Source organism: Rhagoletis pomonella, unplaced genomic scaffold (assembly GCF_013731165.1).
Source record: "Rhagoletis pomonella isolate Grant_MI unplaced genomic scaffold, Rhpom_1.0 Rhpom_scaffold_00004, whole genome shotgun sequence".
Lineage (NCBI taxonomy): Eukaryota > Metazoa > Arthropoda > Insecta > Diptera > Tephritidae > Rhagoletis > Rhagoletis pomonella.
This window is the reverse complement of record NW_023458558.1, coordinates 68,873,040-68,893,546: the sequence shown is the minus strand read 5'-3', so window position 1 is coordinate 68,893,546 and position 20,507 is coordinate 68,873,040. Positions and strand designations below refer to the sequence as shown.

General features: G+C 34.9%; 1 protein-coding gene across 1 annotated transcript; it reads right to left on the bottom strand.

The window, feature by feature from the left end:
• Positions 1-1,278: 1,278 nt before the first annotated feature.
• On the bottom strand, positions 1,279-19,196 carry LOC118738305 (transcription factor mef2A). The gene is made up of 3 exons (XM_036469228.1): positions 19,069-19,196; positions 2,980-3,141; positions 1,279-2,857 (listed from the first exon to the last, which is right to left on the bottom strand). The coding sequence occupies exons 1-3, from the start codon at positions 19,194-19,196 to the stop codon at positions 1,366-1,368; spliced, it is 1,782 nt and encodes a 593-aa protein (XP_036325121.1). The 3' UTR covers positions 1,279-1,365.
• Between the last annotated feature and the right edge of the window lie 1,311 nt (positions 19,197-20,507).

The following is a 20,507-nucleotide window of genomic DNA, read 5'->3' as shown; positions in this document are numbered from 1 at the left end:
TTTTCCATTGATAACCAGGTTATCTTTTATTTTTTTTTACATTTTGAGGGCAAAAATTATACAAATCCATCAATTTTAAATATTAATATCGTTCTGAAAACACCAAGTTCTTTAAAAATCGCGATAAAACGAATATTTGGCATACTATTTCCCAACGAATAGTAGTATAAAAATTAAGATCGGCAGCACTGAAAAAAAGAATGCCGATCTTGTCAAAATTACAACAAACACGTCGGTACTGACAACACCTTATTATTATTCCACCATGGGTTCTACCATGATAAAAATGTTAAAAGGTAAAATCGTCCTCTCAATCCGTCGGCCATGATTTTTTTCTGACGTTTCCAAACATTTCAAAATCATTTAAAATTGAAAATAAAAAAATGAAATTGTTCACAATTGTTGGTGTTTGAGATTGAAGGTATCCACACACCTATGCGATTCTGTCGGTGCGAATCTGTTCCCTCCAGTACTGCTGGAGTCAATCGCTACTTTTGAACCGCTACTGCACCGACTCCTAGGTAAGTAGCTACTCTATTAACCCGTGGTCGTGCACATGGTAGTGCAGAGTCGAACCAGTCGTAAGCAGAATAGCGAAAAACTACGACAGAGGGCGCCCATAAATCACGCAAGTGACTACTTTAGTAACTCCAGGTAGTGCAGAGAGAGCCGATGGTGACTACCGCCTAGGACACTGCAAGTAGTCGGTCGGTAATTGACGGTGTTTATCAGGGAGCTACCCATTCAGCAGTCCTGTAGTCACTCCCCCGTACTGCAGGGTTCGGACAAAAATTACAAAACAATGCCGACCATAGTTTTAGATGAGGAACCACACACTTAAACGATTTTGCTGTAGCGATTTATTCGAACATTCACAGTTCTTCTTTTCGTCGAGCCGAAATCACAGACTGACACGTTTTGAAAACTAAAAAGGTCAATAGACGGATTTTGTAAAGTTAAAACAAAAATTAACCTAAGAAAACGAAACATTTTTATTGTAGAAATGCTAAAAATTTAATATTTTGTGGAAAAATATTTTTTGTTTGTTTATAAAATGACATTTTTCACTGCGATAGAATCGCACAGATGTGTGCGTTCTTGCGTTTTCGAAGTAGTCAATTCTGTAGCATCCAAAACGGTTCGGATCCGCTCCGACGGAATCGCACAGGTGTGTGGATGCCTCAAAAATGAGAATGTGTGTGTGCGAGCTTGAGTTTGAATTTTTAAAATTATATTGCTGGCAAACATCAGGCTGCCTCTCAATGATTTTACCTTGTACTGTTTTTATCATGCCTGGTATAACTTCACCATGAGAAAAGATAAGGAATGGACCTACTAAGTAACAGCTCTCTTAATAATTGATTTCTAAAATTTTCTATTTGAACGTGTGTAAAATGAATCGTCGTAACGGCTATCGTCGTCATCATTACCAGCCTCAAAATTATTATTGCCGCTCACATGGGATGGCCGTGAGCTAGACGACCACGTATACGAAGAAAGCGGAGAGTAACTCGAGCCACGTTTATGTGCATTTAGTGATGAAAACCCAGGACTGTAGGACCATGGGTGTGAGGATTCACTGTGGGTGGCACTGGGTTGAAGAAGAGGATGATTCTTGGAATGCTGGCCGTACTGATGAGAATGGAAGTGCGAGTGTTGCAGCGAATGCTGTACCGGGTAATGGTGTTGGAAGTGGTCATGTGGCGGTGGTTCTTGATGGTGGTCTTGTTGATCTGACTGCTGCTGTTGAGGGAAGTGGCCTTGGGCGTAGCTTTCATGATTATGTTGGTGCTGATGCTCTTGAAATTTATTTTGATCATATTGATGTTGGTGGTGTTGATGTTGTGATTGAGAATGATGTTGCGGGAACTGTTGCTCAAACGATTCTTGTTCATAATGTCCAGGATGGTATGGGCGTTGTTGTTGTTGATGGTAGTGATGATGATTGCCACTGCTTAAAGATGTGGAGATCGTTTGATTAGGATATGGGTGCGCTGAATTATGAAAATCTGGTCGTGGATAGCGATTTGCGGTTACGACAGATGGTGTTGGAGTTAGTGAAAAAGGCACCTCAGCAGCATTTGGGGTATCATCGTATGCATGATTGTTGTTGTTTAAATTCATATTATTATATTGATGCTGCCCATTTAGTGCGCCGTTGCTGCCATAACTGTATTGTGGATCAGTAGGTCTTCGATCGTCAGTGTGGGTGATGCCCTGATTGTTGTTATTGTGGTTATAATTGTCGTTGCTACCCAAGGAGCTGGCACTTCCTGCAAAATTATTGCCAACACTCGCGGTAATTGGCGCATTTCCATTGGCCCCCCCATCACTGTACGGAGATGTTTGCAACTTCACGCTAGACACAGCCGGCACTGCCGCAGCCACTGGGTTGACTGCGGCCGCCGACACCAAATCCTCTGGCTGCAAGACAATATTCGCGCCCGATGTGAATGTCGATGCGGGTGAAGTGCTCTGTTCGCGCGAGTTCATTTCCGCCAATTTGGTATTGCGATTGCGCACCACGTTCGTCGTCATAACCATCACAGTGGGGTTCATCGCGTCCATGTTCTCCTTGAGGCAAGTCTGCAGCAAATTCACAAAGAAGAAAAACGCCAACAAAGTCAAGGCATTCATTGTAGAAGCTTTGCTGCTGCTGCTGCTGCTGCTCTTCTTTTTATCCTTTGCTTTGGTCGCCAGCGTAGGTTGGGGATACGGCAGATGCTTAGGTGGGGGAGGTACCCCATAACCACTACCAACTGTGGCATGATGAGAGTATGAGCCACCAGTGGGCACATGTACCGGCGCACTAGGATGATAGTCATAGCCGCCGCCATTGCCAGAGGGGGCCTGATAGCTGATATGCCGGCGAAAATGTAAGTCAAAATGCATTCAAAGGCCAAAGGAAGTAAATGTTAATTAACAATTAGTGCGGGATGTGTGAATGCTGGTCTGCTTCATGAGAATCGTTTTTCTTACCCATAACCAGAGTATCCGGTGCCACCAGTGCCAGTGGGAACACCACCCCAACCAGCCCCTTCACCACCTCCACTAGCATACGCACCATGCACATTACTGCCGTCGTCTACTAAAGGCCGCTGCATCATGTGATTGTGGTATCTTGCTCGGTCTTCAGCATTTCTGTAGTGAATGAAAAAAAGAAAGCTCCTATGAAAATAAAACCATGAAATGATTCAAAATAAAATGCACCTATGCGCATCTCAATGTATTGTGCTTAGATTCATTTCATTTATGAGAACATCTAATTCGGTTAGATTTTAGTGAAATTTTTACTAGCAGAAATTAGCTAGCAGAAGAAGAAATGTCAAAAGCCACCATTTGTTGAATTGGTTTAGCACAAACAAAAGTAAAATGAGTGGAAATTAAAATATTAATGATGTATTGATGTATAGTAAAATGTTTACGGCAGAATATCAAAACAGTGCAGCAACTATTCACTTGCAAATTTTACTAGTTTTGTGTTTAATAACTTTTTCTGCTAGTTTTCTCTTCTTCTCAATTTTACGCTCTATTTTGCTTTTATGCTCTCGCTGCAATGTTTTACTGGAGAAGTTACTATACAAACCTTTTATGTGGGCAACGCAAACCTACTGCCGACGCGCCTATCTACCGAAGTTTAAGTAATGGTAAACGAGCCAGCCGTGATTTGTACTTATGTATCTGGTGAACTATTACGCAGCCAAAAATGAATCATTTCAAGAAACCCTGGTGACGTTTCTGCGAAACCCTTGAGTTTCTCGTAATCTACTTTAGGAAGCTCTGCAATAGTCAACAGCAGGTCGTTTTGACTAGTGTTTGCATTAGAAATTCCTCTGATCCTCAGGATTAGCTGGAGCACTTATTTTGGATCAACAGCAGTTAATTTCGAATTAACGAGCTTCAAGTATATTGGGCTGCGATGAGAATGGTACTGAAGCAATTGAATCAAATTTCACATACAATTTGACGTATTTATGTAGAAGAAAAGTCAGAAGCAATCCTATCGACTGTAGTTCAACGACAGGCTGTAAAACGGCTGTGTCCAGCACTGGAAGAACTGGGTATGTCTTGAACAAAACGACAATTCCTAGCAGTAGTCAATACAAGGCCATGTTAATTTATTGACAACTAGCTTAGGGCCGGTTTCTCTATCTCTGGTTAATACTAATCCCCGTTAAAGATCGTTACCGACGTTATCGACTCCCTGTTATATGCATGGACCGGCCCTCAGTGTTTCTTCATTCTTCCTTATTTTGCTCTTCCTGGGCGTAATTTTCTATTTTTCTCCGTTCCACGATTTTCTGTTAAGAAAGTAGGTAATCAAAACTATGATTTATTTACAAAAGGCGGCCGCCGCTATTTTTTCCCCTCTTAAGGGTCGTTTTCTCATCTAACCTTTAGTTTACCAGCCACTTTATCGTCTCGATATACGAGTTTTCGTTTTCTCATCAGCGCATTAATTTCTCGAACCGATAAACTGTTGCTCACCCGATGCAACCTTTAAAATTTGTACTCAACTTTAAATTTTGGTTCGGTTTTGGTTCATGAGCCAGATATATTAGATATTTCAACTAAGGTTTTGGTTTTTGTTAACAGTTGCTCTTGCTCTATATTTTCTTATGTTGCATTGCCAACCTTTGAAATTTTATGACGAATGTAGTGAAGTTTCACTCTACGGAATAACAAATTTATTTTTACCGGCAAGGTAAGAAAACGAAAACACTATAAATTGAGGAACAATTTATCTGCCGTTAGTAAAGGCAACTTTACTGCTTACATTAGAAAACGGCCCTAAGTCTCCCCTATTCGCTGCTAACGTGACGTTATCACCCGCAGGAATGCGCAATCTTGTATTCTATCATTCTTGCTAACATATGTAAATATGTTCTAAATGTGAGCCAAGTTGGCAAGTAAATGCAGGTTTTAGGAATATTCCGACCCCATCGCCACCGAGCAAGTACAGTTTTCGTTAGAATATTTATTTTCAGGGTGCTGACCAACATATGTTCCAAATACGAACAAAATCGGTGCAGCCGTTTAGTAGTTTAGTGACATAAACACAATGCACAGAAAACTCTATGAAATTGTGAAATAATAACGTGTCAGCTTTTCTTATTTTTTGGCAACAACAAGACAAGCTTTTGAATTTTTTTATTATCGAAAAACCTTCCCCGCAGAAGTTCCAACAAACTGCTTTTTACAGAATCGAAATGGGTTCAGCCGTTTGGTCAGCCATCGCGGTCATACGAAAGACATCTAATTTTTATATATATAGATATATTTCTATAAAAGTCGGATAAAAGTAGATTCTTATCCAAATAATGGAAGCTGAGAACGGGGCAGCTGGCACTAAAGGGCTTAATACGAAAAGGTTAGTGATGATTTCTTATAGCACTGAAAAGTTGAAGGTCTGCGTGATAGTAATATTTATCTCATTTATTTTAGAATACTCCATTGGGTCAGAAGGCATTACAGTGATAGGAAAATCCCTTTATTATAAAACAAAAGATGAAAACTCAAAAAATTGGAAGGCAAAACTAACATATCGTCGCTGCTCCAACAAAAATAGTTATGTGTTTTTCAATAACTACCCAACAAGCATTTCAGTAAATGTTTTTAAAAATAACTTACAGTAAGTTTGCTATAATAAGCGTTAAATAAGCATTTTTAATATTAAGCTTATTAAAAGTTTTTTCAAATAAACCTTTAATAAGTGTTGAGAGCGAATGTTTATAAATGATTTAAACTTAAAAATGAAATGCAAATGCCAACGACATGAGCTGTAAATATAACATTTTTTCAATTGTTAGTGACATGTTTACTTTCTTTAAAATATATTTTAATTATAATTATTAAAAGAAAAAGTAAACAGATAGAAATGTCGCGATTAAAACGTGAAAAAAGACAGTCTAAAGAAATTATAAATTTGCTTATGAGTAGTGAAGTCTGCGGAGAAAAAATTGAACATAACATTCAATCCGATCCAGGGCCCGCTTTGTTAATCGGTGGAACATTGGAGCCTTCATATGATGAGTTATCCTTATACGACGAAAATGTTTTGCCCACGTTCAATGAAGAATTAGCCGCTTGGCTTTTTAAGTACAATATAAGTCACGCTGCAGGGAACGAGTTGCTTACAATGTTGCAGCGAAAAATTGAGCATTTACCTTTGGATGTTAGGACATTGAAACGCACACCGAAAGATCCTCCAACAGTAAAAATGGCGGATGGGGAATATGCGCACTATGGACTAAAAGACAGCCTAACAGATTTCATGCGTATACATAAGCCGGAATTATTGATGTTGGAATTAAACTTTAACATTGACGGTCTTCCGATTTCAAAAAGCTCACAGAGAAGCGTGTGGCCAATTTTGGTCAATGTTACTGGTACAGAAGAGGTTTTTGTCGTTGGTATATTTTGTGGAAAGTCTCATCCAACAAATGTTGATAAATATTTGAGCGAATTTGTCGAAGAACTCAACGAGTTATTACAAAATAACTTTGTTTACGAAGGCAAATCTTATAATGTAACTTGCCGAGCATTTATTTGTGATGCTCCAGCCAGAGCGATGTTACTAGGTGTCAAAGGACATACTGGGTATAGCTCTTGCACAAAGTGTTTTCAAAAAGGTGAAAGAAAAGATTTTAGATTAGTATTTCCTTATCAAAGTAATACAAATCGAGGAGATTGTGACTTTCGACAGAGAAGTGATAAAGAACATCATAAAGTAAAAACTATGACAGAATTTGAAAAATTGCCTATAGACATGATCAAAACATTTCCTTAGGACTACATGCATGTCGTTTGCTTAGGCGTTATGAAAGCCTTATTGAAGTCATGGATTAAGAAAAACAATCAAACGTATTCTTTGGATTCAAATAAAATTAGATCGCTCAATTTAGAATTTTTAAATGTAAGACGTTGCATTCCTCTTGAGTTTTGCCGCAAACCACGAGATTTTACTGAATTGGATCTATTTAAAGCGAGTGAATTTCGCCAATTTATGTTGTATACTGGACCTGTCGTTTTAAGGGGCTTTCTAAATGATGAAAGATATGCCCATTTTTTGCTATTAAGCCTCGGTGTTTGCATTTTGCTATGTAAAATTGATTGTAAAAGGAAAAATAATTGTGTCACTGAGCTTTTAAACGAGTTTGTGAAGAGATTTCAGAGTTTATATAGTGAAAATTTATTAACCTACAATTTTCATTGCTTAACGCATCTGGCGGATGATTCATTACAGTTCGGTTCCCTTGAGACAATCAGCGCTTTTAAATTTGAGAATAAACTTGGAAAAATAAAATCACTTGTAAAAAAAAAAAATAATAACGTAACTTCTCAGTTATACAACAGAATTGTGGAGCAAAGCATAAATTCCAACCGAGCAAGCATTAAAAACAGTGTCAAGAAAAAATATATAAAAAATAAGAACTTCTACTTATCGGAAAGGGCACCTGACAATTTTTATGTTGTTGACAAGAGAATTTTCAAAGTGCATTCTGTCCACACTGCTGAAGAAGTCGTATATGGTGTTCATGTTCAAGACTTAGAAAATTTGTTTGATAATCCCCTGCCGTCTTCCTTTTTTAATATCTATTGCACAAGAGAGCTGAAGTACCACAACTCCATTGAAGTGTGTAAAATTCAGGATATAACTGCAAAGATTGTAGCATTGTCAAATATTGAGCAAAATTTGTACAGCTTTATTCCTCTTATCTCAGACCATGTCACATTCTAATTTTAAATACATTCATGCAACACCAACATTGCAGACTCGTAGTTCAGAGGAACTGCAAGAGACTCAAACGTTTGTTGTACTGCAGCCGAGCCCAGTTGTTAATAGTGGAGAATCTTCTTTAGCAAGGGCAAATTCATCAAGTAAGTATTTAGTTTAGTTACTAATGAAATTTATTTTATTATTTTTTTAATCCACTATTAAATATTTTTTTTTGTTTTCATAGCCACTCAATCCCTCATTCACGATGCATACGCACAGGCAGTAGTGAAAGAAAAAAATAAAGCTGTACTACTACGCATACTGGAAGAGATTACAGCGCTCCGCAGGGAACTAGGTGACCTGAAAAAACTATGCCAAGGGGTTATCCTATTATTTTCCCGGAAGAACCTTTTAGCAGTTTGGAAAATGTTCTTTTGTTCGAAAAACACATCCAACAAGATGAAGAGCAGTTTCGACAACTGGTGCGTAAATATCAAATATATGTATTAGTAAAATAATTATACAAATGTATTATTGAGAATAATAGATTTCTAACCTTGCTATGTACTTTAGAAATCGGATTTCAAGGCTGCATCCTCTTCGAAGGCGAAGCCATTTGTAAAGCAAGCGTGGGGAAAAATAATGACAGATGCGGTGGCTGAAAAAATGTCATGGAGAGGAACCGACGCGAAAATTTGCGCTCGCAGTTTAACGATTGCCTTAGCTATACGTCGTAAGTATATAAACTAACTTAATAACAACGCAACTAAGCAATTTAATAAGCTTATTAAGCTAGCTAGAGGAAACAGATTCCTGACAGATGCTTACTTACTTTTACTTTCAATTCAAAATTATTTTCAGAAACCTTCATACATAAGAATGGCGGTGATGAAGCGGAATATATAGCTGCATCGAAGTCGTTTTTCCAATTTGCCAATAATCGCATGAAATTAAAAGCTGCTGCACGCAACAAGATATAATAATTAACTTGTTATGCTTAGGGCCAATTTCGCAATGCGTAGTTAACTCAGAATCGGGAGTTAACTACAGAATTTTGTACTGAAAATCTCTAGTTAACTGTCGATTCTGAGTTAAATACGCACTGTGAAATTGGCCCTCAATGTTATGTGTAATCATGAATTTATGTCTTTAATTTACGGTGTAAATAGGGAATACATATTTTAGCAAGTGTTGGCTATTTTCTTTGTTTAAAAAAATGTTTATAATTGTTTTATGAAAATATGGGTTACTATCTAAAAAACATGCAAACCAAATTGCAAAGCTTTGTCCAACATTTATAGCATTTATTTATCACTTTTCATGAAGACCCCTAGAATATTTCGATGTTACTACATACATACATATGTTACATTAAGGGTTCTACAATAAGGGCGGGTAGATGTTAAACAATCTATGTATGAGTTATTAGTGAAATATCATTTTAATAAAGGATTATAAAAACGTGTATTAAAAACTTTCTTTTCAATAGTTATAATAGGTTTATATTCGTGCCTTATAAAAAGCCTTCTTTTGAAAATTTTTAATAATTTTATATTAATACGCTTATAGATAGTTTTTTTTAATACTTGTTATAAGTTTATATTAATAAGCTTACGAAAAGCTTTCTTTTGATCCCTTGTTATAAGTTTATATTTATACGCTTATAAAAAGCTTTATTTTGAACCTTTGTTATAAGTTTATATTTCTACGCTTATAACCAACGTTCCATTTCGATTACATTACGCTTACTTTCAAGCGTTTTGTAAACAAAAAATCAACGTTTTGCAAGCTTAATGTTTATAATTTTAAACTTAAAAAAAGCTTTCTTTAAGTTTATTTTGCTTGTTGGGTATTCTTAAGAGCAAATAAGTAAGAAAGTCTAAGTTCGGGCGGAGCCGAACATTAAATACCCGGCGCAAGTATTAAATATATGTTTTCCACCTTTCCGAAAGCTACCGCTACATGATAAGCCGGCGTGTATAAATTTTAAGTAAACTAGCGTCCTTAAATTTCAAAATATTGAAATTTCAAGCATTTCTGAAATTTACCGTTATATGAAAAGCGGCCGTAATTTTAGTCCGATTTCAACAATTTTCAATGGTTTACTTTTATGTGGCAAGCACAATAACCATACCGAGTTTGGTACAAATTGCTAGAACGGTTAGCGAGATACATATACGTGATCGTAAGTGGGCGGTGCCATGTAACCATAAGTGGGCGTGGCTACGCCCATTTTCAAAAAAATGTTAATATTCCTATTTTTCGTCTAAATTTTATTATAAATATCAATTTTGAGTGAATTATCTTCAGTAGTTACTAAAATATCGCAGTTTTTGTATTTCTGAAAATTACCGTTATATGGGAGGTAGGCGTGGTTATTGTCCGATTTTGCCCATTTTCAATACCATCCGTCCTACGCCCGAAAGAAGTACACGTACCAAGTTTCGTTAAGATATCTTAATTTTTACTCGAGTTATCGTGTGCACAGACGGACGGACGGACGGACGGACAGACAGTCACCGCTTAATCGATTTCTCTTTTCATTCTGATCATTTATGTATACAATTATCTATATCTATCTCGATTCGTTTTGCCTGTTACAAACAACCGTTATGTGAACAAAGTTAAAATACCCTTGTGCACAAGTGCGCTCGGGTATAAAAAACTGATTCCTGATGTCAATCCCAACAAGCAAAATAAGCTTAAAGAAAGTTTTTTTTAAGTTTTCAATTATAAACATTAAGCTTACAAAACGTTGATTTTTTGTTTATAAAACGCTTGAAAGTAAGCGTAATGTAATCGAAATGGAACGTTGGTTATAAGCGTAAAAATATAAACTTATAACAATGGTTCAAAGTAAAGCTTTTTATAAGCGTATAAATATAAACTTATAACAAGGGATCAAAAGAAAGCTTTTCATAAGCTTATTAATATAAACTTATAATAAGTATTAAAAAAACTATCTATAAGCGTATTAATATAAAATTATTAAAAATTTTCAAAAGAAAGCTTTTTATAAGCGCACGAATATAAACCTATTATAACTATTGAAAAGAAAGTTTTTAATACACGTTTTTATAATCCTTTATTAAAATGATATTTCACTAATAACTCATACATACATAGGTTGTTTATAAAACGCTTGAAAGTAAGCGTAAAATAATCGAAAAGGAACATTGGTTATAAGCGTAGGAATATAAACTTGTAATAAATGTTCAAAAGAAAGCTTTTTATAAGCGTAAAAGTGTAAACTTATAAAAAAGGTTGTTTATAAGCGTATGAATATAAACTTACTAAAAATTTTCAAAAGAAAGCTTTTTATAAACATTTTTATAACCCTTTATTTAAAGATATTTCATCAAAAACTAATACATAGATTGCTTAACAACTAGAAACTAAAAGAAATGCGAATTTTCGGCGGACTCATCTACAGTCGCGAAAATATAAATAGGGAATACACATTTTAGTATACAAATTCACGATAACACACACAAATTAAGCATAAAAAAGTTAATTATTACATCTTGTTGCGTGCTTTCAATTACATGTGGTTATTGGCAAATTGGAAAAACGATATCGATGCAGCTATATATTCCGCTTCATCGCCGCCATTCTCATTGATGAACTTTTCTGAAAAAAAATTTAATACATTTTTAATTGAATGTTAAACTTAGAAAGGATAAGGAGAACTCATCATTTGAAGACTCGAATGCTCCACCGATTAGCGCATCGGGTCCTGGATTGGATTTTTTTTACCGCATTGGTTTTATTTAATTTTTTCTTTTAATAATATATTTTAAAAAACGTTAAAACATGTCACTTACGATTGAAAAAATGTCATATTTACTACTTTATGTCGTTGGCATTTGCATTTCATTTATAAGTTTAAGTTATTTATAAAAATTCGCTTTCAAAACTTATTAAAGGTTTATTTGAAAAAACTTTTAATAAGCTTAATATTAAAAATGCTTATTTAACGCTTATTATAGCAAACTTACTTTAAGTTATTTTTAAAATCATTTACTGGAATGCTTGTTGGGTAGGAAACATTTACCAAAAAAACACAAATTCTATTAAAAATATTTTTTTTGATTTGTGAAAAAAATTTAATTTTTTTTTACCCAATACGACGTGACCAAGATTTGCGCCGTTTGTATACATGATTTAAATTTGCTGTTGGCGGTATGGAATCGTATCAAATTTGTACATATTTTATACTGCCATTAGGCCTAGATGCAATGTAGAGAAGTTGAGGGCTCGATTAGTTAACTGCCTGTTGCTCCTGTTTCGTGGAGTTTTGTAATAAAAAATAATGCAAAGATGTGAGTGGACATATATGTACATATTTTGAACAAACCATGAGCTGAAATTTCCAAAGATGCGAACTATTTTTTTGGTCTGCATATTAACTTGACCAAAAGAATTTTTTTCCAACTTTTGTTGGATGATATCGCTACGTTATTTAACCGGTTCTAACCTGTTCAGATCGTCTTAAATCTTAAAATATATGCAAGTTGGACAGTGTGGGGAATCCCATGCGTAAATCTTTTCAGATACTCTCCATAGAGGCCATTTCCCGAAGAATACTGTGTTAAGTAGTAGTTGGAGTCTCCGTGGGCTCTTCCCAGCTAATTTTTATTGCATGGAATGAGCTACCCCTTCTCCGATTCATCATATGGCTTTTTCCAGATCTTCATAGAGTGATATCTCTGCTGCTCTGCAACTTTTTTCTGTTTAAACTGGTCTTTCACACAATATTTTAGGTTCATTGCTTCAGCCCAAATTGGAGCACCGCAGAGTAAGACTAAGCTGACCACTTTACTAAGCAATACCCGTCTACTACCCTGTAGGGAAACGAACCAGTGCGGAACTGGTTCGGTTCTAGTGCGTTTGGAACCATGACTAGTACGCGTTAATTCTCTTTTGCATGCTAGCGACTGGCGAATTTAACATTGCGATGTCCTAGGAAGTGTCAATTGTCCCCCGTTGCATCCCTTTGGCTTTAGTTCCGAACCAGTTCTAAATTCGACAGATAAGACCTAGTTCGTTTTGCATCCCTTTTTCTATAGTTCCGAACCAGTTCCTAATTCAACAGATGAGATCTAGTTCAATCTGCATCCATTTTTTATATGTAGTTGCCAACCTGTTATAAATTCGTCACCTTAGATCTACATTTCTAATCAGGCTTGTCGAAACATTTCCCTTCTATATTAAATACGATCGGTTGAAGGAAGGACAATACAATCACAAATGTTTAAACGCATTTATTAAATAGTTATAAACCACATTAGTAGTAGTAGTAGTATTAAACTTAAGTAGTAAGTAAAAAACAAAAGTGCGTTCTGCTTAAAAGTAAAAATATTAGTCCACTTTGTCTTATTTGTCTAAATTTAAGCGTATTGATTTTTAAGTAAATTCAGTTCTTTTTAAGCTTATATGTATATGAAGTACTTCGAAAGTTTTTGTCGTACTTAAATAAGATATACAGTCAGTCAATAAAGTTTAGGTACAGCGAAGTTTTTACAATACCGGCAACTATTTTTTAAATATTTTCTTTTTCCCTAATTTTTTATAAAAATATGGTTAGTTATACACCAAAAACCACAAAAATCAGAGTTCCAAACCTTATGCAAAATTATGTATTGCAATTTACACTCTTTAGAAAAAAGTTAAGTACTCAGTTATTAGCCCATTCAACTTTAGTATAACAAAGTGCAAGTTTGAGGTAACTAGGACTTACCATTGATATTTAGCTTTTTTTTGTTGTTTGGTAAGTCTTTGCTTCCTCACACTTGCACTTCATTATACTAAAATTGAGTGGGCTAAAAAACTCTTTCTAGAGAGCGTAAATAGAAAGTGAATTATTTTAATGATATTTTGCAGAATTTTCTTAAATTTTGCACAAGGTTTGGAACTCTGATTTTTGGGGATTTTGTTGTAGAATTGACCATATTTTTATAAAAAATTACCGAAAACTAAAATATTTAAAAAATAGTTGCCCGTATTGTAAAAAATTCGTTGTACCTAAACTTTATTGACTGACTGTATTAAGGTGCTGTGCTGGATTGCATAAAAAAAATTAATTTGTCTTTTCTTAAAAAAAAGGTAGCTCTGGTGGCGTGCATTTTTAAATAAATTTAGTGAGAAAGTGATAATTATTTTGATACTTTTTTTCTTAAATGCCTCTTTTTCTGCAACTGCATTGCCTTTCTCAATTGTCCTTCAGGATCTTGGCCTTTGTTTATGGAATCACTAAGTATAATGATTATTAACCAACTCTAAAACTATACCAGCGTGATTACCGACATATCCTTTTGAGAGGTAGCCGCACCCTTATAAGAGGAGTAAAACCCAAACTTTTCAGGTCAAAATTTCAGTAGGTTGCGCCTGTATGGCCTTTTCAATTTTATAAATTATCATTATTTTTAAAGTGAAAAATAAAACTCAAAATTAATGATAATCTCTGCGCGAAAAAATAAAACTCAATAATAATTCATAAAATAATGATTAAATGCTGATTTAAATTGTTTTTCTAATAATGATTACCTTTCCCGCGTTTAAAATTTGAAATAAAATAATTTAGTGAAAGGGCCTTGATATTATAGTTTCTGAACCAACGCTGAGGGTTATTGTCTCTAAGCTCTTTCTGCTACTTATCAATACTACATCTGTTTTGTGATCAGCGAGTTCTAAATATCTTGATGATAGTCATACCTTCAGTCGGCACCTCCATTTTAATAAGGCTCCGTTATGTGCTGCCAACTTACAGTGCTAAATGCATATTTCACATCTAACGTTACAAGAGCACAATATTCCTTTTTACTCCGCGCCACTTTTTCACTTCAATAGGGATGAAACGATACGAGTAAATTCAAGTAAATAATCGATACTTTTCGTTCGATACCAAGTAACTTTGGTATCGATACTTTTGAACCAAGTACTAAGAAGGTATCGAAAAACAAATACTCGTATCGAAACCCCATACGAAGGCAAATTTGTTTTCCTCCACTGTAATTCCTAAGCGCTTTGTTCATCCTAGCTGCTTAATTGCCAACGAAAACCACGAGAAGGCGACGAAGTCCATAATATAATGCGGTTATGGGCACTGCCTTGCCCGCGGGCAAAGCTCTTTTAAGCTTTCTTAACATTTTGTATAGGCGCGTGCAGAGTAAAAGCTCTCTCTGCCCATCGCTGATATAATGCAAAGAAAATATGCTCCAATGACCCGACCAAAGTCAAAATAAATCGACGTATACAAGCAGTGTTGCCATTTTAGTCGTTTTCCAGCTAGATTTAGCCGGTTGCGATAGCAAACAGCCGGAGAAATTTCGGTTTAGCCGGCAGCCGATTTGTTAGCAGTTTTGTAAAAAAATAGGCGTTTTTAGCTGGTTTTGTTATTTGCCTGGTTTTCTTAAAATTCAAATATATATGTATGTTTGAATTTTTCATGTCAGGCAGTGTTATATAAAATTGGGCCTGTTTCGCTTACTTTGATTTTAAACGAATATATTTTTTCTAAAGAAGACCGTAGCGGGGATTTTCTTCATAAAATATTTGTTATAAACGTCTTAAATTTAAGTGTGAAGTTTTATTCGCAAACTTAGAAAATAGCAAATTGTTTCACTCTTTGCTTAACACGCGGTTTTGTTTGGATATAGTGCAAACACATAGAACAAATATTACAGGTATTGTTTTCCCGGATAGCGCATATTTAATTCTGCCTTAATTACGCTTAAAGGTTTAAGGTAAGGGAAAAATTGATATTTTCAAGCACTATGTACACATACATGTGTATGTTTTAAACAAACTTTTTTTGCTGAGAACTTATTTAAATTCCAAACACCGAAAGCCAACTTGAATTTAAAGAACCAACACTGAAATGCGTCAAAATGAAAATAAAAGAGCACAAATTTCTATGTAGAGCAAAACTCTCTGGGGAGACAGTAGGTTTCTTCGTAGAAAATCCAGCGAGAATTATCCCTCAAAGCATAGTTGCCAACTTGGTGCTTTAATCACTAGATTTAGTGCTTTTTGAAAATTAAAACGCCAAAAAATATTTCGTAGTGCTTAGTGCTATAAAAGATAGTGCCATTTTTGAGCTAATATTACTTCGAGATAGTTAAAACCTGAAATAATTTGAAATATTATAAGCTGCGGTGTCTCATGAATATGCGGAATTTACAAGAATATACAAATTTAAATGCACTAAAATACAACCATGATTGATAAAAAGCTGAAGTTGCAAACCCACCTTGTTGAATTGTTGTAAGTTAAGTATTTCTTTTTTTCTTTTCTAATTGTTTGTACAAATTTTGATTTTTTTACCACCTGAGTAAAACACATCGTTTCTTGGTGCTGAATCCAAATCTGGCCGCAAATTTCTCTAGTACTAGAATTTTTAAATATCCTACCCCCAGATTGCCAAAAACACGAGTTTTTGCGACATTTGAGGTTATATATTGAAAACATCAAATTTTCTGCTTATTTCTACTTAGGGCATTATTTTCGAGCGTTGCGATTCCATTTTTCTTCCTCGAGATATAGTAGTTTTAATAGTACTTCGGTATTACGTCGTAAGCATGAGTCATCATAGCATGTGTAGAGGCTATTCAATCGTTTTGAGCGAAAACATTTTGTGTATTGATTTATGCGTGTATTCTTATAAACTGGGAACGGATTTTATGGAAATTGCCTTTTTTTCTGCTAAAGAGATAGAGTATATTCGATTAAGAATGTCCACGATTTAGCTATCCCTGATTCCATATATACACATTTGATGTTGCCTTTTTTGCCTTTTTTAAGATATTTGCCTTTTTTTGCCTTTTCTACCTTTAAAAAAGTGATTATAGCATTTACAATTTTTTTTTTAAGATTAAAAAATATACACATGCCCATGTGGCTTATAGAAGCGCAGAGACCTCTTGCCAAATTGGTGTTGGAAAAATTCAAAGCCGTTTTCTCAACTAACGAAGGCTTGGAGACAATAAAGGGTTTGGATAAAATTATAAAGGGCGAGGAAAACGCCCTTATTCCTGGTAATATGAACGGCTCAAACGTTCCATATTTAAATTGGGCTCGACTTGTATCAACTTACGTCGAGCGCACATTTAATACATTCAAGGCTTTTCTTCGCGAAAATCGAATGAAAATGCTGCCAGAAAACTTCAAAATGCATCTTGTGGTTCAATGTTACTACAACTATACAGATTAAAGTTTTATGAGTTAGAAACTCGAAAGGATAAATCAGAGAAAGATTCAAAGTACAAATTTTTCATATAATGAAACTAGTTCATAGTTTTTCTCTTTTTACTTGTAATATAAACATTTCTAAAATAAATGTATTTTTTGATTGTTCTTCGTATTTTCCGTATTTTTTTAGGGCTTTCTTTTGCTTTTTTTGCAATACCTAGTGCCTTTTCCTGCTTTTTTCGCTATTTTGTTTTGCCTTTTTTTACCTTTTTTGCAACACCTAGTGCCTTTTCCTGCCTTTTTCGCTATTTTATTTAGTCTTTTCCAGCCTATTTCGTTATTTTATTTTGCCTTTTTTATAGGTTTCTAGGTCCTAAAAATCCGTTTCCTGCTTATAAATATTGCTAATATTTTGCTTTTGTTAAATACAAACTGTTATGAAAAAAGCATCCTTTGATTAAAAAAAATTTGGTACTTTTAGTTTGGTAAAACGCCTTTTTTCCAAGTTTTTGGTGCATTTTGAAAATCAAGAGTTAGCAACACTGACTCAAAGTATCAGATAGTAAGAAAAAATTATTCCAGAAACTTGCAATTTCTGGACGAATGCAAATTTGCAGGAATTTCCAAGTTTCTCTGCCAGCTAGTGTCCAGCGTTATATTTCAATTATAAGAAATTTATATAAAATTTTTAAAAGTCTTTCAGAGGGACCAAAAACCGGATCTACATGTATATTTCTTGTTAGTCTGACTTTCTTCAACATACGTTTCCATTTTTTTGTCGTAGTAACTGTAGGGTTTCCTCTGGTTGAGATTGCATTCCGATTGCGAATACAGTCTTTTTTGCAGCCGAGTACCAAGTAAATAAGTATTTACTTACATTTTTCATTTTAAAATCGCTCAAGTTTGTAAGTTTTTTTAATTTAACGAACTTGTTTATTCAATTTGTCGTCAATAAAAAATCCAGCCAAGTGCCACAATCATATGTTTTTCCTAATTGTAAATTCTTGCTGGCAAAATATTTTCCAGCTTGAATTTGCAGCTTCTCTCCAAGAACTAGTCTTTCTACTCTTGATTTATTTAAATAAAACATGTGAAATTTAATTGAAACAGTTTAGCCATTTTTTTTGCCAATTTAGCCGGTTGGTCCAAAAAGTTCTGGCAACACTGCATACAAGGCTGCACTCTTCAAGTGGAAGAGTAAACTAGATGAATGGTCAGTACAGGCGTTTCACCTCGATCTTAAACTCACTCAGTAACTCTATTAGACCCTGTTCACTTGACGGGCGCTTAACACCAACGAATTTTTACTTGCGTTTAACTCGCGTTAGTTGTTCACATGCTAACGCGAGTTAAGTAAAATACAACTAAATACGCATAGTTGTAAACACGCGTTTAGCTCCCGCCATGTGAACAGAGTCTTAATCTTCGTGCTGAAAATACTAGCGGGAAAAACTAAGGGCAGAGAAGTCTAGCTCGGTTATTGAAGAAAAAACAAAGAAGAAAAAGAGCCACACAAAGTGTTGATTACAAAAAAATCTCAATCAGGGGTCACACTATTTGTACATTTGTACAGATTTGTACATTTTGACACTTATAGAGTCTGGTTAATTGGAATTTTTGATTGAGTTGAAATCATAGTTCTAGTACTGCGAGCACATAGCTGGTTTTGATCAGTTCAAAACCAAAAGAAAAGAGAGAAGGGCAAACGCAGTAATGTGGGCAATAGATAATGTTAATAAAATATGCAATAAAAAAATTTACGAAAATCACATAGCTGTTTTTGTTGGCGCAGCGACGATATGTAGTTAGAATCTGTTTTATATTTTATCTTTTGATTATTACTCAAATGACACAAAGCGGTATCTGAAACGAAAAAATCGAAAAAATCTAATAGGCTTGTAGTATGTAGATTCTTAAATTTAAATGAATGGTTAAAAAAAACATTCAATTTCCGAAGGTAAAGACTAGAAAATCTGATCGACCACCAAAATCATCTTAAATGTCGAGTGATGCGAACAAAAGGAGAAAAGCCTTTCTACTTCGATACCCATCTTCTTTCTCGATTCCTTTGGTCCACACAAACAACCGTGATAGGAACGAAGTTATAATACCCTTGTACATAAGTGCGCATAAGTGAATAAAAACAGCATAGTACTTACGCATACTTTTCCATATTCCCGCCAATAGCGGCCAACAGTGGGTGCAATGGGCTATCGTTGTATGTTGGCGCATGATTTGATGGGAAGTCCTCGTAGTCCGGATAACCTGTAGCTGATCTATAATTCATCTTGGATACTTTCTTTTTAGTTTTTCTCTCTCTGTCTTCTTAAAGCTTAGCCGTAATCTAAAGAGGGTAACGTCGTAATAAATATACTAAATAAAATTAAAATATAAAGAATGATCATTGAAATTAATAAAAGCAAATTACACTACTATAACTATACTATAAGTACTTAAAAACAATAGGTATTTCTAAACCCTTAAGGGGGAGGATGGTTCCGTGCGCAGAAATCCACGTAACTGGGTAAAGCTTTTGACTGCCATTCACAAGGGAGTGGCTAACCTCTGGGCAACGACTATAGTTGGGCACGTTAGTTCTTTTGCGTGAACCGTCCAGTTGTAGTTTGTTCACCTTAGTGAACTAGTTTTTTAGTTTATATAGTTAATTTAGTTCAATTGACGAATACAATTACATATCGATAATTGAGCGGAAAATCGACCTATCTCGGCTGCCTATCTCAGACAGGGCTTCGGAGCTAATAATGGCACGGTTAATCGAATAACCGATTATAATCGGTTATTTTCATTCGGTTAACAAATTAATTGTATCCAAATTTTCCTTTCGATTAATCGAGCGATTAACCCATTAATTTTCAAAATAATCGAAAAGAAACCATCGAAAATTGACTACATCACACAATAATGTATGAGTAAAAATTACGTAACAAAAATTGGAACTCTTATCACTTAATAATATTAGCAACAAAAAAAGTGTCACTCCACGCAGTACATACATATGTATAATTTTACTAGTTGGGAGGTCTTTAACATTCTCGTATTCTGAAATTTTTTTAAACACAAAATCACAACGCAGGTATGCACATATTTTCACTTTATTTTTCAAATTAAATTCAAATTCAAATTTCCATAAAAAACGAAGAAAATGCGCAACACCGTTACAAAAACAAATGTTACAAATAAACGGTTAGAGCCAGATGCTTCATTCTTGCAATTTTTTATAAAAAAAATTTAATGGGCTACAAAGCTACAAAACTGCATACTTAAAATCTTTCTAGTATTGTGACAGACGCAAGACAACATCAACAATGACCACTTTCTTATTCAAGCCAAAATAAGCACCCGCCTCTGTGCAACAAAAAATGACCATCAAACAATGCACGGAGTCTTAGCGTCGAAAAGCTGCAATCACAACAGACGACCAATTTATTCGCCACTAGACTCTCACACCTGCTCTCTATTACACTATTTCCGTGTGCAATTTCCGTTGAGTTTGCCATTTTAACCCCAACCAACAGTGATCGGACTTGGAAAAAAATTTGTGCGGTAGAATCTGGGAAAAAAGGTGCTAGATTTTAAA

Excerpts from the sequence above, each read along its gene's own strand:
- LOC118738305 (XM_036469228.1), bottom strand. The coding sequence starts at position 19,196 with ATGAATTATAGATCAGCTACAGGTTATCCGGACTACGAGGACTTCCCA. Across the intron at positions 3,142-19,068 it reads GGGAATATGGAAAAGTATGC|AAATGCTGAAGACCGAGCAA; the intron begins GTAAGTACTATG and ends CATTCACTACAG. Across the intron at positions 2,858-2,979 it reads ACCGGATACTCTGGTTATGG|CTATCAGGCCCCCTCTGGCA; the intron begins GTAAGAAAAACG and ends CCGGCATATCAG.